The following is a 17475-nucleotide window of genomic DNA, read 5'->3' as shown; positions in this document are numbered from 1 at the left end:
TAAACGACATGCCGACAAACATTCTACCTTGCTATATCGGCTACTGTGTGCCTTCAAGTCAATTTTAAATTGAACAGCAGCAATACAGCAGTAAATTTGTTAATACGAAAAACGAGATCGCTTTGGGCTGAAACTGCCAGTAAATAAAAAGTTGAGTCCTAAAATGACGCATATATTTTTGTATGTGGGACTCAATCGACACCTCAATCCATTGCTTTGGGTTCGTGCCTTAGAACTCATACGATTTTTTTGTTGAATTCATATTTACCTTACCAATCTATGTACTGCTGCCTTTTTAATACAAATCAATCATATAAATTTGAATTCGATGGCATAGCAAGCTTTGAGTATCAACAGCCTAAATGACATGACTTGGCAAATATACCTGTCGGTAAATCGCTAAATTTGTTGTACCTGTTATAGAGTTGTACAATTCGTTTGCTTCCTCGTTTTTGGCCATTCGGGCATTGTCTATTGTCCTTGTCATAAAATGGCATTTGTCTATTTCCCTTTTGTTAAACAGTTTTCTTTATATTTTGCAGTGATTAGTCACACACAGGACTTTTTAGCTGGCGCCATACGCACAGTAGGTAACCTCAAAAGTAGACAGATAAAGTATGAAACAGCTAGGTCACAGTTGCAATGACAATCGAAAACATTTCTCAATACACGTAAAGGTTTGGCGCATATTCGCATTTCATTTTGGCGCCAAATGAGTACTTTGTATGTGTAACAGACGGCAGAATGTCAAGTTAAGCAACCACCATGCCGAAGTACCATCAAAAAATGTTGCCAGCCCGAGCCAGATGCGTCCCAGTGGCCGCGCCTTGTTGTTGACACATGCCACAAAACGAGTATACCGGTCCATTGGCCCGTCCTTTGCCTTTGCCACTTGTCGTCGTGGCTACAACTGGTTTGAATTCTTAATTTGCGTGCTGGACGATCTGATACTCACACATCTGTATCTTAGCGTTTGTATGTCTACTTTCTTGGTACACCTTTTGTTGTGCTAAAACTGCAAGATGTGCTCAGATGGCCTGTGTCCCCTTTGGATCGTGTCAATCGAAAGGTGCATAACAACTGCCACTCTTGATATGCCGTCTCGGCCACTCGACGTCGTCTTGCCCAAACTAATTGCCGAATGCGGTTGGCCTGTCAGGTGTTTTAGCATAGGTCGTTTACTGAAACAGTGCATAAGCATTATGTAAATCGGTCTGCGCTAGTTCACAGAAGAATTGATCGGCAACAGACTTTTATAAGCCGCTAGTTTAATTTTTTTATACCCTGAACCCATTAAAAATGGGTAAACAGGGTATATTGTATTCGTGCAAATGTATGTAACAGGCAGAAGGAAGCATCTCAGGCCCCATTAAGTGTATATATTCTTGATCAGCATCAATAGACGAGTCGATCTAGCCATGTCCGTCTGTCTGTCTGTCCGTCTGTCCCTCCGTCTGTAAGTATGAACGCAAGGATCTCAGAACCTATAAGAGCTAGAAACTCGAAAATGTAGCTATAGGTCCTCCTAGTCCATGCGCAGATCGAGTTTGTTTCCGATATTCGATAACTTGCCCCGTTTCCAAGTAATCGATAAAAATCGATATCGAAATCCTGTTTTTTGAGCAATTTCGGCGAATAATATGAGCTAGAGTTACCAAACTTGACATGTAGCTTCTAGAATAGTATATACACCTAAGTCTGTTTTTACACGGTAGATTGGTTCCAGAAGAAGCCGTGTAAAAAAAACCGTGTAAAAAAAGACATTGATCGTATACAAAAATGGGTGATTTGTTCCTAATCTCTAAAACCTATTAAAATTAGTGAAAAACAAGAATTTTTAAGAACAAGAATTCATGTTTATTTTATTAAATCAAATATATAATGCTTATTTTCACAAGCATAGTAATTAATGATAAAAAAGATATGCACTCTAATCTTAAAAGTACATAATATAAATTAAATGTATGGCAAGTTCAGGAACTAAACAACTATGTTGTGAACGAAAAGAATAGGTTATTCAATTTTTAAGGTAAAAAATAAAATAAAATAAAATAAAATAAAATAAAATAAGTGATAATCATAAATACAGCAACATAAATTTAATTGCTGTCGTCATCAGTTATTCGTTATATACTATCGATGGTTTCAGACTTTTTTCTTTCATAAATACTTTTTTGTGATATAAACATACTTCGCAAAAATTAAATTTGACAAAAAAAATTTAAGTATGTACATAAAATTTCAAATCGTGCTAAATGGAATAAAATCGTGTAAAAAAATTAAAAATATTCAATTTTCAAACGTGTATCAAAACCGTGTAAAAAAAGACCGTGTAAAAACAGACTTAGGTGTATATATATGTAGTATTTTTCATTTTATACCTATCGACTATCGGAAGAAGAGGGTTCAGGGTATCCCCTAGTCGGGAGCTCCCGACTAGAACCTCTTACTTGTTCTTTTTGTCAAAAATTATATGCGTTATTTATCGGTAATTGTGCTAGCACCTCATAGCCGTTACTGAGCCAATGTGAGTGGAAGTAACCGGATGGAGTTTAAATAAAAATTATAGGAATTTATTGATTTATGTAAATAGTTTTACAGACAATAATCCATATGTATATCAATTATTACAAGCTACAAGGCATATACATACATTGCCTTTTAAGACTAAGCAACAGGATATTGGATGTGTCGTTGGCTCTAATGCAGAGATATTGATTTTTTAGTTCGACTGCTTGTAAAAAGCTATTGATGATTTGAAACAAAACTAATCCAATAGGTTCAGGGTATAATTGTCGAATATATCAACTGGCGTTTCGCATAATGTTTGTTATGTTAATTTGATTTGAAAATGTATAGGTATTTATTTTCATTATTTCTGGCATACTAATGCACATACATACATACAAACATACATACATACTCAATATTCAAAAATTGCATATTCATAAATTGCAAAAATATACACATTTCCATATCGATTTTTATCGATTGCATGGAAACAGGGAAAAATATCGATCGTATTAAATAAATGTAGCACCCAAATGTGTGGGTGAAATATTGTGGATCTATGTCTGAGAATTTACATACCAACTTTGGTGTCTCTAGCTCTTATAGGCTCCCAGATTTACTTAAACAACCGGATTTTTATTTCGGTTCCTATCATTTTCATAGAAACTACGCAAGTAATCGATGATTAAAAAACAAATTTATCAACGTGGGAACTTGTAGGACGAACGTTTATAATTGTAGAACCCTGGTTTTTATAGTCTCGGAGATCGATGCCTATATACATATAGACCGACGGACGAATTGTCAGCCAGAAAAACATGGCAAGACCGACTTGGCTGTTCATGCTGAGTCGGATAAGATTCTTTCTGCCTGTTACATGTGTATGTTATAGTTGCCCAATACTATTGTACTCTTTGCATTGTACTGATCAGTGCACAGCCCAAGTAAGAGCTAAGATAACTTATGTGATGGAGATGCACGCTAAGTCGGGGTTTTGGCAAATTCCACCCGGAAGTGTGCGGGTCAAAGGTTGAATGGGCGAATTACATTCCATTCTACTGCATTGTGAGTGGTTGAGGGAGAGAAGATGCACATGTCTTTCGGCTGTTTGTTTCACAGTGACTTTTAAGCTCGTTTTTAAACTCCACCTTGATAGAAGAAAATCTGTTTCATCTCAGTTTAAAAGCTATAGAGTTGCGCTATAGCTCTTTATTTCGACCTTAGCAATTGTATTGTATCAAAACAGCTGCTATTTATTCTTTGCAGTTAACTTTGGTTTCAGCGTTGTCACCAATCAACAGAAAAAGCCCACATCTGGTAATACAGCAAAATATTCAAAGATAAAGAATGCAATGTCTATGCTTACGGCTGTACAAATAAAACCTTTCTATAACCTCGGTCAATTACTTTTCCACATTGACTACTTCCGATTTTACAAAAGCAATACAAATAGTATTGAGATTATTCTGTATATTTGGTGTAAAAGGCTTTATACATTTCGGATTCTTACCACGCATCTATACAATCATGCACCTCTGTCCCTTCAGCGCATTCTTATCAATTTTTTCATTTATCAAAGTAATAATAAAACAGAAGCAACGGCGACATTTTCGCTGTTTTATTTGTTACATATATAAACAAGTAAGAGGTTCTAGTCGGGAGCTCCCGACTAGGGGATACCCTGAACCCTCTTCTTCCGACAGGCGATAGGTAAAAAATGAAAGATACTTGATATATAAATACTATTCTGGAAGCTACATGTCAAGTTTGGTGACTCTAGCTCTTATTATTTATTCAAGTCTCTAGCTCTTATAGGTTCTGAGATCCTTGCGTTCATACATACGGACAGACGGACGGACGGACGGACGCACGGACGGACAGACGGACAGACGGACAGACAGACAGACATGGCTAGATCGACTCGGCTGTTGATGCTGATCAAGAATATATATACTTTATGGGGTCGGAGATGCTTCCTTCTGCTTGTTACATACATTTGCACAAATGCATTATACCCTTTTTACCCACTTTTAATGGGTTCAGGGTATTAAAATTACCTGTCGTCACCAGGCTCAAATGAATAATGTTGAAAATGAAAGTGGTACCAAAATTGTTTGAAAAATATCTAATGGTAACTTATGTTAATTTTACTTCATATAAATTATCGCTATTCCTCCAAAAAATACAATAGATAATATTCTATAATCTTTTGGGATCAACCTCGTGCGAATCTAATTTATATGGATGTGTTGTTAATAAGGTTTTTCATACTAACTAGCCAAATCGCCGTTATTAGTGTTTCGACCAGGTCAACTACAATATATGTACCGTCCGCAGCAAAAGAAGAAAATATACCAAGTTTTATCAAGATATCGAAGTAAACTAAATAACATACTATAACAAATATTCCCTTATGTAATACAAATACATTTGTAACTTTTATATAAAGAACAGGGTATCTCAAAGTCAAAAAATACCCATCGAACAGGCATATGCTCCTTCAAAAAATAGTTGGCGCCAATCGAACAGAAATATGCGGTAAAAAGCAAACTGATTCACTTTGTATTCTTAATGAATTTGTATACACAAAGACAAATACATGAGCAATGAACATATATAAGGTGTACAAAAGTTTGTGTAACAAACGATACACGAGAATCCGAGCAACAGATTTTCAGAATGTCACCAAGTGGACTTTGTTCGCAGCCTATATTATTGGCAATGTAATTCTGGCGACTAACTAGGCGGCTTAGTTGTCTCTAAATGCAGTCTCATCTGTCGTTAAAGAGTTGGCATCAAATGAAAATTAAATAGCATCTATATTATCTGGCACAAAAGTTCAATTGCAAGTTCATTTTTGTAAATCCAATTACCATTTGTTATGAAAAATTTGTGAAAAATTTTTGTTAATCTGCTATGAAAGAAACATTTTTAATACGACTTTCGGTTTATGCACATTATTAATAGGGTGAGGCCAATTACAAGATCGACAGCTAAAGTAATAAGTGTAGTAGGAAATAAAAATTACCGAAATGGGCGCCGATTACTTAATAACCTTCCAGATATGTGTCAAATTTATGATACAGTTTAAAGTAAGTATTTTTATACCGTGAACCCATTGAAAATGGTTAAAAAGGGTATAATGTTTTTTTTTAGAAATATTTGTAACAGGCAGAAGGAAGCATCGCCAGCCCCATAAAGTATATATATTCTTGATCAGCATCAATAGCTGAGTCGATCTAGTCGATCTGTCCGTCTGTCTGTCCGTCCGTCCGTCCGTCTGTCCGTCCGTCCGTCTGTCCATATGTATGAACGCAAGGATATCAGAACCTATTAGAGCTAGCTTCAAATTTTAGCTGTAGGTCCTCCTAGTCCCCGCGCAGATCGAGTTTGTTTCCGATATACGATAACTTGCCCCGTTTCCAAGTAATCGATAAAAATCGATATCGAAATCCTCTTATTTGACAAATTTCGGCAAATAATATTAGTAACCAAACTTGACATGTAGCTTCTAGAATCGTATATATATATCAAGTATTTTTCATTTTATACCTATCGCCTTTTGGAAGAAGAGGTTCATGGTATCCTCTACTTGTTTGTTACTTGTTTTAACTAGTTCTTAAAAAAATAATAAATCGGTATAAAATATAAAAGACATTATAACATTAAATTAATGTTGTTTAAAGTGCACCTTAATCTGGAAAATGTGAATTTTTCGCTTTGTCAAAACAATTTCTTGACGTACTGTATATTATTGATCAGTATCAATAGCCGAGTCGATCTAGCCATGTCCGACTCTCGACTAGAGCCTAGAGCTAGTCTTGGAGGGCGAGCAAGAGTATTGCATTTTAGTGGCGCTTAATATAGTAATTCTTTTTCGACCTTATTTCCACTGTGGCGGCGATCGTTTCGTCACCGAGAAACACAAGTGATATGAACTCTTCAAAAATGGAGCCACATGGTAGTTTATTTTAATTTGCATGCGTTTCCGGCAAAACGGCTGTGGCTGGGCCATAAGTTTTCACTTTCACCCACAGCTGGCAGCTGCTGCGGAGATTTTTATAAATATGGAACACACTGTACATATTTCCATTTCCTACAAGCTTCAACATGCTATGATCACCACATTAGGAGCTTGGGTGTCAGGGAGACAGTTCTGGTTTTGGTTTGTGGGTGTTGAACAAAAATAATGGGGTGGGTTATATATATGGTATATACATATATACGTTGGATCGTGCATAGTAGAAAAGAACTCTCCTCGTTTTGTCAGCAAGCTATTTCGTGAGTGAACACATATGTAAATATGTACTGAAAAGTAAATTCAAAGAGATCTATTACCCCTAGTTAGCCGCAAGCCAATAATTTCACAAAAGATACTTTAACTAAAATTAAAATCTTAAACGTTACAAACATACTGCCGTTTATTTAGCGTACGTGTGTACTTGGACGACTTTTGAATTGTTTGTAGGCTCTTATATAATGGTTTTTAATAAATCTGTATACATATACGTTCAAGTAGAAAATTGCGACAATTTTAATGTATTCGTAAACAATTAAAATTACAAATTAATTGTGTCTTAATCTGTTTTTATGTGCTGTTGAAATATATGGTCGTCGCGCTTTGGTCGCGGCCGCCTGCTGCACAGCATTTTTCTGCCTTTTCTCACCCGCTGACGAGTTCGTCGACAAATTATGACAAAGTGTGGATAATAATTTCACTCGTGTGCACATTCACACTGCCATGCAGACAACCAGCAATGTCACCCTCACATTTGTTTATGCGCTTTTTAACCCAGGGTTGTGCCTTATTGGCCGTTAACGCTGGACCGCTTCGACTGCATCCATAAATTGTCAAATCTTGAGTAAATGCAATCAGCGTTTATTTTTATTTTTCTTATTAAACAGACTCTGATAATTGTGAACGAATTGCATAGAATTAATCAGTTGGCTGGGAATTCGTATTAATGACGCGTTCTGAACTCTTTAAATCTTCTTTGGTCAGTTAGGGGACACTACCTTCTCGGCATGACCGCAACCTCTTTAGTGTTGAAAGATACAAAAAATATTGAACAGTTATAAATTCAATTCATGTTTTTACTTTTACACTTTATTATTTAAAAATACTGAAATACGTACCCAATTGATTAATTTGTTAAACAATTCAGACTAATAAATTAATATTTATTTGTAAGTGATTTGACCCAAATATCATGGAACAACGTTGAGATACTTAAGTTTCAAAGTAGGTTGGGATTAATTTTGAAAAACTACCACACCACAGCCTGGCAAAAAATGTTAATCAGCTAGCCACCACAATTTATCGGTCAGTTATCGGGTAGTGCACTCTCAGCTCTATAATTTCTTTCATTTTGCCCATTGTTTGATTTTCAATTTGGGAAGAAATATTTGTATTATATTTGCTATATATTAGTGTGCAAAAATGTCGACCGCACAGAGGTCGTTTGTTCAAAAAGTCTCAAAGTACGTACAAAAAAAGTTGAAGGAACCTGCATTTGTAATAGCCGCGCCCTTTTAATTCGTTTGTCGGCACAAAAATCATTCCATAGTTGTTGGTCCCATTAATAGCAACAAATTTGTACACCTAATTTTTCAACAGGCAACCAGCCGCTGATGTGCGCAAAAACATTACTATGCATATGAAGTCGAAGACCACCAACTGCATATCAGTGTGCTCATCTACGGTAATTGTTTTTGGTCTTTCAATTTGTTTGCATACAATTTATTTACAGTTAAATATCGTTTAGCTCTCTCTCACCGAACCCCTTGATTATGAAGAATTTCTTATTCAAAACATCAATATTATTAACCGGGATCCATTAAAACACATTTTGGATTTTCCTCAAGGCGATGTGTCAGTTAAAACAATTCCGAGAAAGATTCGCACTGTCGATCACATTATACCTAAAGGGAATATGTAAGCAACGCCCATTTCAGTGATATTATTTATTTATTTTGATTCTATTTTGCAGCTCTGACTTACCCAAGCATGTACAGGAAAGCATTCATTGCTATACGCGTCCTTGGAAAGTTGTAGAATATGCACAGCGCCATTACTCAAGCTCGTGTTGTGCACGAGAGCGTATTGATCGTGAAACTATTAGCCCTTCAGCCTACCAGCAAGAGTTCGAGATTGATAAAGACTTTTCCTCCTTTGACGAATCATTCACCGATAAGAGCGAAAGCTGCACACCTAGCTCTAGACAATCTATAGCCAGTTTAGCCTCGGTTAGTTCTTGTACGGATACGCTAACTCCTCGCAGTTCTTGGGCAAGTTTTGATTTAAGACGCTCTGTTAATGACCCTCTTATTCCAAATTTATTGGATAATGTTCCGCCAGAACAAATTGATCAATTAAATGACACGCGGCGGCAGGAGGATCGTCAAGAGGCCTTCTTTTCCCTTTATCCGGATATTGAAACTGAAGAAGTTATTGAGCGCAGGGTGCCCGCTGATGTTCCAGTAGAACATATTGGGCATCGCATACAAGTTAAGTGTCTGCAACTAAAGTTGGAGTTAGAAGTAGAGCCTATATTCGCATCAATGGCCATTTACGATGCAAAAGAGCGACTAAAAGTATCTGAAAATTTTTACTTTGATATGAATTCGGACAATCTGAAACATATGTTATCAACCCATGTTCGATGTGCCGATGTTAGCACGCAAAGTCGCTCAGCTATATTTGAAATTTCCTATCCAAGTAATGATTTATTTCTCGTTATACGACTGGAGAAAGTTCTTCAGGGTGACATTAATAATTCTGTGGAGCCTTATCTCAAAGAGGACAAAGACAAGTACCGAGAGAAAGTAAAGTCAAATGCAATGGATTATTGTGAGCGCCTCGGAAAATATCGTATGCCTTTCGCTTGGACTGCTATATACTTAACGAACGTTTTTAATGGGGACAACTTTGAAAATAAGGACTCTTGCGTTGGTGAGAAAGATTCTTCGAACAGCAGTGGCAGTGCTATTTTGGGTTCTGCCGCAAGCTCAAATAGCTTAGATCGTAAGTCTTCAACTAGTAGTTTTGATCAGCTGCGACGAAAAGCTAACGATATGAGCGGTACACTAACAAGGCGGGGCTCATTGGAACGCAAAGAAAAACGTCGCTCTTGGTCACCAGATGACTTCGCCAACGTTGTTGAGAGTTTTCGTCCAATTACTTTAACTGTGCCAAGCTTTTTTAAGCAAGAGGCAGATAAAATGAAAGATGAAGACTTATATAAAATTTTACCCGAGCTTAAAAGGCCAAGTACGGTTATAAAAAAGTATAAATGTATTCCGGGATCCATAAAATTGGAAATATCACCTTGTGTTGAAGATGTTGCGAATGCATTAACACCGGAATTGGCCAAAATCGAGCCACATAATGGCGACAAACCACGCCCAGTTAAAGAAATATTGGAATTTCCCCCGCTACCCATTTATAATCCCCACTATAGCTATCGTAATTTACTATTTGTGTCTCCCAAAGAGTTAAATTTTTCATCACGTGCCGGTTCGGCTCGTAACATTGCCATTCGTGTACAGTTGATGGCAGGTAAGGCAATGATACCAAATTAAAAAAATAATTAAATAATCTTTTTTTTTAATAACTACGTAGGAGAAACACCTAATGACGCAGTCAATGCCATCTTTGGGAAATCGTCGTGTCCAGAATTTACGACTGAAGCATTTACATGTGTCAATTACCATAACAAGTGTCCATCATTCTATGACGAGATTAAGATTGCTCTGCCCGCTTTCATCAAACAGCACCATCATTTATTGTTCACCATCTACCACGTATCATGCCAAAAAAAGCCGCACGATTTGCAAATTTCAGTGGAAACTCCCATCGGCTACACTTGGTTACCACTTCTGGAGGATGGAAAACTAAAAGTTGGGGAATTCAATCTGCCTGTTATGGTGGAAACACCCCCGGAGAACTACTCTTTTATCCCACCAAATGTACATCTTCCTGGAATAAAATGGCTCGACAACCATCGCGCTGTATTTTCCATTAATGTGGATGCTGTGACTTCAGTTCACACTTTGGATGCACATCTTGATCGTTTTTTTTTGATCTGCGAATATTTGGACACCCGCAACATTCCTTCTCACATTGGCGAGTGTAATATGGAAGCCGAGTTAAAAAGGTGCCTACTGGATATAGATCATGCCAGTCGTGAATCACTTGTTAGGCATCTGCCTCTTGTGTTGGACAAGCTTATTGAATTGTTGGTAACTACACATAAAATAGGAGGCCAAGTTATGTCTTTGGGCTCGACTGTGTTCGAGGTGCTGTGCTTAGTTTCAGCACAACTGTCCATCCTAAGCGACGTAGACCAATATGGACGCCAGAGCTTGTTTTCCACTTATGTGCAGTTCCAATGCAAAATACCACGCCCCTTCAATACTAAGCACTGCGTCAACCACATCTTATCAATGGAAAACTGTAGCATTTATGATAATGATTCAAACACTCATACTGCTGGTAGGTTACCAAAAAATTATTATCAAGTACTCTTATTAAGTTTACCTTCTTATAGCTCTTGAAGTTGGCCCACATCCAAGTGTGGGACTAGAATCGAACGCCAGTCATATACGTTTGCTACACGAAGAGCTCGTCTTGCAGTACACCCTGTCCAGTGGGAGAGTGGCAGATATTGCTATGAGTAATTCATGGTTTCTCTTTGAGCTTATTGTCAAATCTATGGTAGAACACTTAGATAATTCAGGCACCTTGAATGCTCCACGTAAACAGCGGTTTCCACACCAGTTTAACGAAGACGTAGCCTCGCTTGTCGCAGTTGTAACTAACAAAGTAATTGAATACCATAGCACAGACCCAAGATTAGCTCAGTCATTGAATGCAAGTTTAGGCTTTTTGATTTTTGATCTACTGAGCATTATGGATCGGGGATTTGTGTTTGGCTTAATTAAAATATACTCGAAGCTTTTAACATCAAGAAATGCGTTAGTACCTGATTTGATGAACTATAAACTGGACTTTCACCGAATTGTATGCAGTCACGAACACTTTGTAGCGTTAAATTTTCCTTTCGGTACTTCTTACACGACCATCTCAGCGCCTTGCAGCCCAACTCCCAGCACTACATCAAACACTAGCCAGAGTTCATATGTACGTATTATAACTATTCAAATTTCGCTTTACATTTTACGATTTTACATTTCTTTGCTCAGGGATCCATTGAACGGGCGTTGCACGCCGACCTTAGTACTGAATTTCGTCAACAGCACTTTCTCATCGGTCTTGTGCTAAGCGATTTGGCCACTGTCATGGAAGTGCCCAATCCTCAAGTGCACGGAAAAGCAATTAACTGCGTACGAAATCTTTTAACTTCACATGACTCACGGTACGATGCGGAAATACGCTCGCGAGTAGCTTCACTCTATATACCGCTGCTTTCGATAGTCATGGATACTTTTTCACAACTATATCAATATCTATCAGATGCTCAAGATCACGATCGCTTGCAGCAGATAGGTCAACTTGAAGATTATCAAGGACCTCACCAGACCATAGCCACGGCCACTATAAGCCCAGAAGTAGCATATGCTATCTCTGGTAGTCGTGTATACTCTTACATGGCGGAACAATCGAAAAACAAGGTTCCCTTGAACGCAGAGAATACACGTCACCTGCTGGCTTGTTTCCTTTGGGTGCTGAAAAATTTGGAACGCACGGTACTTTATCGCTGGCTACTCGGCTTAAGCCCGCATCGTGTGCACCAAATGCTTCAAGTACTTAACACATGTTTAAAAGCTTTTGAATATTCGGGTCAAAAAAGGATGCCCACTCTAAAACGGGCTAATACTCATAGCTTTCGTAAAACAGCGCCAACTGATGTTAAAGAAAAATTAGAAGAATGCATTAGAGGAACAAATTCGGCACGTTATGATTTGATTAATCGTCGCAAAGATCGAAATTCAACGGAAAAACTTCGATGGCGCAAGGAACACATGCCATACCGGTCGCAGTACAGTGAAACAGTTACAAAAAGCGAACCAGAACTCGAATTAAGTCATTTTATTGAGGGTTCGCTTTCTACTGAAATTGCACTTATCATTCTGGATTCCTTAGAAATAATAGTTCATGTGGCTACCAATCTACATCATAATCTTCTAGGGACAGTACTAAAAGTGCTCCTGCATAGTTTATCTCGCAATCAATCGACCCTGGCATTGCAAAATTTATTTGCTTCTCAACGTGCGTTGATCTTTAAATTTCCAAATCTTCTGTTTGAAGAAGAAACCGATATATGCGCAGATTTATGCCTCTTACTGTTAAAGCATTGCGCATCACAATTGCCAGGCATTCGTTCACAGGCAGCTGCATCGTTGTACTTGCTAATGAGACAAAACTTTGAAATTGGAAATGTAAGTATATAAATAATAATTAAACCAAGTAATGTATAACTATTTGCCATGGCTGAGTGACTAACTGACTGACTGGTTGCTGATTAAAATACAGACCAATCCGTAAATTTGTACAGTAATTACGTTTACGCTGAGACGGAGGTGTGGAAAATTCAATGTTTGTCCGTTCGGCTTCAATACTCTACATTAAAATGATTGGGAAATAGGTTGAAAAAAGTGTTGATTTTTTTTGTTTTATATCGGGCTAATTCATATTCCATTTCAATTATCTATTTCAAATCACATTTTAAATGTACTTCACCAATGGAATGAGCTTTTAAAGAAATATGGGCTAAGTTTAATTTTCAGATGGGCGGAAAATCAGTTGAGTATAATAGTTGCTGAGACATAGAGAAAAATCTTGGCTCAGACAAAGCGGGTAAATACCTTTTTTTATGAACAGAAGTATATGTATCCACATCTTCCATTTTAGAACTTCGCACGCGTCAAAATGCAGGTAACTATGTCACTAAGCTCTCTAGTGGGGACTAGTGCATCTTTTAGCGAACAGTCGCTTCGTCGTGCGTTAAAAACAATTTTAGTCTACGCCGAGTCCGATGCAGACTTGCAGGAAACTTCTTTTCCAGAACAAGTGCAAGATTTACTGTTCAATCTGCATATGATCCTCTCAGATACTGTCAAAATGAAAGAATACCAGGAGGACCCAGAAATGTTACTTGACCTAATGAACCGCATAGCAAAAGGCTATCAAAACAATCCAGACTTACGGCTAACATGGCTAGAAAACATGGCTAAAAAGCACCGTGAACGCGCTAATCACACCGAGGCGGCCATGTGTTATATACATGGTGCTGCCCTAGTTGCAGAATACCTTAGTATGCTGGAATCCCAAACACATTTGCCAGTCGGTGCGGTAAGTTTTCAGCGCATTTCACCAAATACGTTTATGGAGTCTGCGGTATCGGATGATGTTCTTAGTCCAGGTGAGGACGGCATCTGTCTGGGCAACCACTTTACTGAGACTGGATTAAAAGCATTGCTCGAAGAGGCTTCTAATTCTTTTCAAGTGGCAGGAATGTATGAAGCTATGAACGAAGTATATAAAGTATTAGTTCCTATCTGTGAGGCGAACCGTGAGTTTCACAAGCTCGGCAAAATTCATGGCAAGCTGCAAGAAGCGTTTAATCGAATTGCACAGTTACAGGTAAGTGCGAAATGCAAAACTCCTGCCGGTATGCAAGTCTGATATACAAAATTTCAGTCAGAACTTAATCGTCGATCAAATCATACACTGCTACATTCTTACTTTTTATAGGGTAAAAGGGTGTTTGGAACGTATTTTCGCGTTGGTTTCTATGGTGCCAAATTTGGAGATCTGGACCAGCAAGAATTCATTTACAAAGAACCCACATTAACGAAGTTGCCAGAAATATTTAGCCGACTTCAGGTACTCTAATATTGATATGATGAAATTTTATACCATTTAATCATTATCTCATTTAGAACTTCTATGCGGATAGGTTTGGTCCTGAATCGGTGCATATTATTAAGGACTCAAATAATTTTGATACAAACACATTGGATCCAGAAAAGGCGTATATACAAATCACTTATGTCGAACCCTACTTCGAAACCTATGAAATGCGTCATCGTGAGACTTACTTTGAGCGAAATTTTAATATAAGTATGTCATTTTTATCTTTTGTTTTTTTTTTTTATTCTCAGCTACATGCATGTTTGTTTTTGGACAAACCAATAAGCTTTCTTGATTAAGACTCGTCCGTTTGTCTGTTTCCGTAAGAAATAATTATTTTTTGTTTGAAATTGTGTTTTTGTGTGCAATATTGGTGAAGTGGGTATGCTTTGTATTCGGATGTATGCAAACGCAAAATAGTACACTAATTGTTGAGCAACATCAGCAGCACAGTTGATTAGACCATATTCGTCTGCTTACATATCAATCTTATTACTTTCAAGCGCATAAGCTCCTTTTCTAATTTAGGTTTTGGGTACCTTCCCTACAAGCACCTCCACATTCTCATTTGTAACAAAATTATAAAACGCAGTTTGAGATTTTATTGATTTGGAATACTCACAAACACCATCTTATTCGACCTACAAATATAAAGTCATAAGGTAACAAACGCAGAAGCTACCAAACTGTGGGGCTGCCTAAAATGAAACATGCTCGCTTTGGGTGTATGAATGTATTTTACCATGCAAGTATACTGACGGAATTTAAAATCATACCACTAAATTCTACTTTTGCCCTTAGAATGTTTAATATTTGCAACACCTTTCACAAAAAGCGGAAAGGCTTATGCACAATTACATGAGCAATGTAATCGATAATCAATTTTACCAACAGCTAACCACTTCCCTTGAGTTTAATTTCATTTAATTAATTTATCCTTTCTCCCTTAGAACGTTTTATATTTGCAACACCTTTCACTAAAAGCGGAAAAGCTCACGGAGAATTACATGAGCAATGTAAACGAAAAACAATTTTAACAACAGCTAACCACTTCCCTTACGTTAAAACTCGTATCCAAGTAATCAGTAGAGCGCAATTTCAATTGGAGCCGATTGAAGTGGCAATAGGTAAGTAATTAAAATAAGTTCACCTAAATAGTAGAGTGACTTCATCTTATTAAAAAAAATATTTTCCATGGGCTTAAACAAAATAACTTTGATATATATATATATATACGTATATTAAAATGGAACATTACATTTGGGTGTGACACAGAAGTCTCTTTGGTATTTTGTACGAAGGCATATAAATATTATATGTGTGTGTGTGCGTCTGTGTGTTAGTGTATGCATGCATGTATGTATGTATATGTGTGCATGCATGTTTGTTTTCTAATACCAAACGCAGACCAAGCATATTTGACGCTCTGCTGCAAATTTAAATAAAACGAATTTTTACCAGGTGCTCTACTCCTCGATTCTCAAGAATTCAAGTAGGGTCTGCAGTTTTTTATGCTTAGCTAGTAGTGTAGTATTTTTTTTGGTCTTTTTTGTTGTTGTTTATTTTTATTGTTTTTGATGTTGTTTTATATGTATGTATGTCGTTTATATGTATGTGATGCGTGTGTACATATATATGTCTGCATGTCTGTATGTACATATGTATGTATGTAAATATGTATGTATGTATGTACATATGTGTGCATGGCAGCTATATAATATAGTGGTCCGATCTGCATATATATGAGGAGCATAGTAAAACAAATAAATGCCGAGTTTAATCAAGATATCTTTATAAACAAAAATGTTTTTCATACAAGAACCTACTTTTCGACCGACAAACGGACATGGCTATATCGACTCGACTGTTGATACTGATCAAGAATATATATACTTTATGGGGTCGGAGGTGTCTCCTTCTATGCGTTATACATTTCACGACAAAATTTTAATACCCTCTGCAAGGGTATAAAAAGGTTCATACAATCTTTTAAGCTTCCTAGCTCTTACGGTTCAACGGCTGTGCGTTGATCACCAATCAGTCAGTCATTCGGTCAGTCATTCTGTCAGTCAGTCATTCAGTCAGTCAGTCAGGACAAACAGTTTTATATATATAGAGATATAGAATATGCTTTAAGAAGAATAAAAAAAAATAAATATGGAACATATTTCAAATGGAATACGAAGCTCTCCACCAAGAAAAGGTTTAAATCAATTATTATTAACATTTTTTTTAATGTATCCAATCATAGAGGACATCCAAAAGAAAACACTGGAATTAGCTGCAGCTACCAATCAAGAGCCAGCCGACCCAAAAATATTGCAAATGGTTTTACAGGGCTGCATTGGTACTACCGTCAACCAAGGTCCAATGGAAATGGCTAGTGTATTTCTGTCAAACTTATCCGATGGCGCGACCATACCAACGAAGCACCAAAATAAATTACGATTGTGTTTTCGCGAATTTTCGAAACGGTGTGCGGATGCTTTAAAGAAGAATAGAAATCTGATATTATCGGATCAAAAAGATTATCAGCGGGAACTTGAACGTAACTATGAGCGCTTTGTGGAACGTCTAACGCCGCTTATCACACTTACTTCAGTACAAACACAAGGTGTTATAAAGTAAGTTGAAATTAAACTACAAAATTAATTGAAATTTAAATATGGTTTACTATTTGCAGAGCCAATGCTTATCAAAATAAAAGCACACCATTAAAATGGTAACTTATACGCTCCAAATTAATTTATATTAATTACAATGAAAATAATTTGATCTTTAATAACCCAATTTTTACACATTTTTTACATGCCTAGTGTGTCGGATTATTTTAAGTAAGTTTTTATGCACACAATATCCAAAGCGATTTAAATTCAACACAATTACATTTATACATAATATATTTATAATATAATATTCTATAAATGCATACTTCTATGGCTATAAATATATCAAAATAATTATCATATTATCCATTTAGAATATTGCCATATTCGTAATTATAATTATAGTCCTACGCAATGAAGTACTGATAATTTTTTAATTATAAATATAACATAATATACATAATTAATTATTTATTATATTGT

General features: G+C 36.8%; 1 protein-coding gene across 2 annotated transcripts; it reads left to right on the top strand.

The window, feature by feature from the left end:
- The first annotated feature begins 7847 nt into the window (after nucleotides 1-7847).
- Zir (Zizimin-related) lies at nucleotides 7848-17292 on the top strand. 2 transcript variants are annotated; one of them, XM_064690439.1, is made up of 14 exons: nucleotides 7848-7992; nucleotides 8129-8213; nucleotides 8277-8446; nucleotides 8502-10069; nucleotides 10133-11005; nucleotides 11061-11653; nucleotides 11716-12912; nucleotides 13385-14116; nucleotides 14228-14359; nucleotides 14416-14596; nucleotides 15337-15513; nucleotides 16638-17010; nucleotides 17070-17108; nucleotides 17203-17292. In XM_064690439.1, exons 1-14 carry the CDS (start codon nucleotides 7952-7954, stop codon nucleotides 17222-17224), a joined length of 6183 nt encoding a protein of 2060 aa, XP_064546509.1. In that variant the 5' UTR covers nucleotides 7848-7951; the 3' UTR covers nucleotides 17225-17292. The 2 variants fall into 2 exon arrangements, with proteins under 2 accessions (XP_064546509.1, XP_064546510.1); XM_064690440.1 differs by having other exon boundaries at nucleotides 17070-17283.
- The last annotated feature ends 183 nt before the right edge of the window (nucleotides 17293-17475 follow it).

This window comes from Drosophila montana, unplaced genomic scaffold (genome assembly GCF_035044405.1).
Source record: "Drosophila montana isolate Dmon_TW-CO22-7 unplaced genomic scaffold, ASM3504440v1 contig_3266_1, whole genome shotgun sequence".
NCBI classification, from domain to species: Eukaryota; Metazoa; Arthropoda; class Insecta; order Diptera; family Drosophilidae; genus Drosophila; species Drosophila montana.
This window is presented reverse-complemented; position numbering and strand designations above follow the sequence as displayed.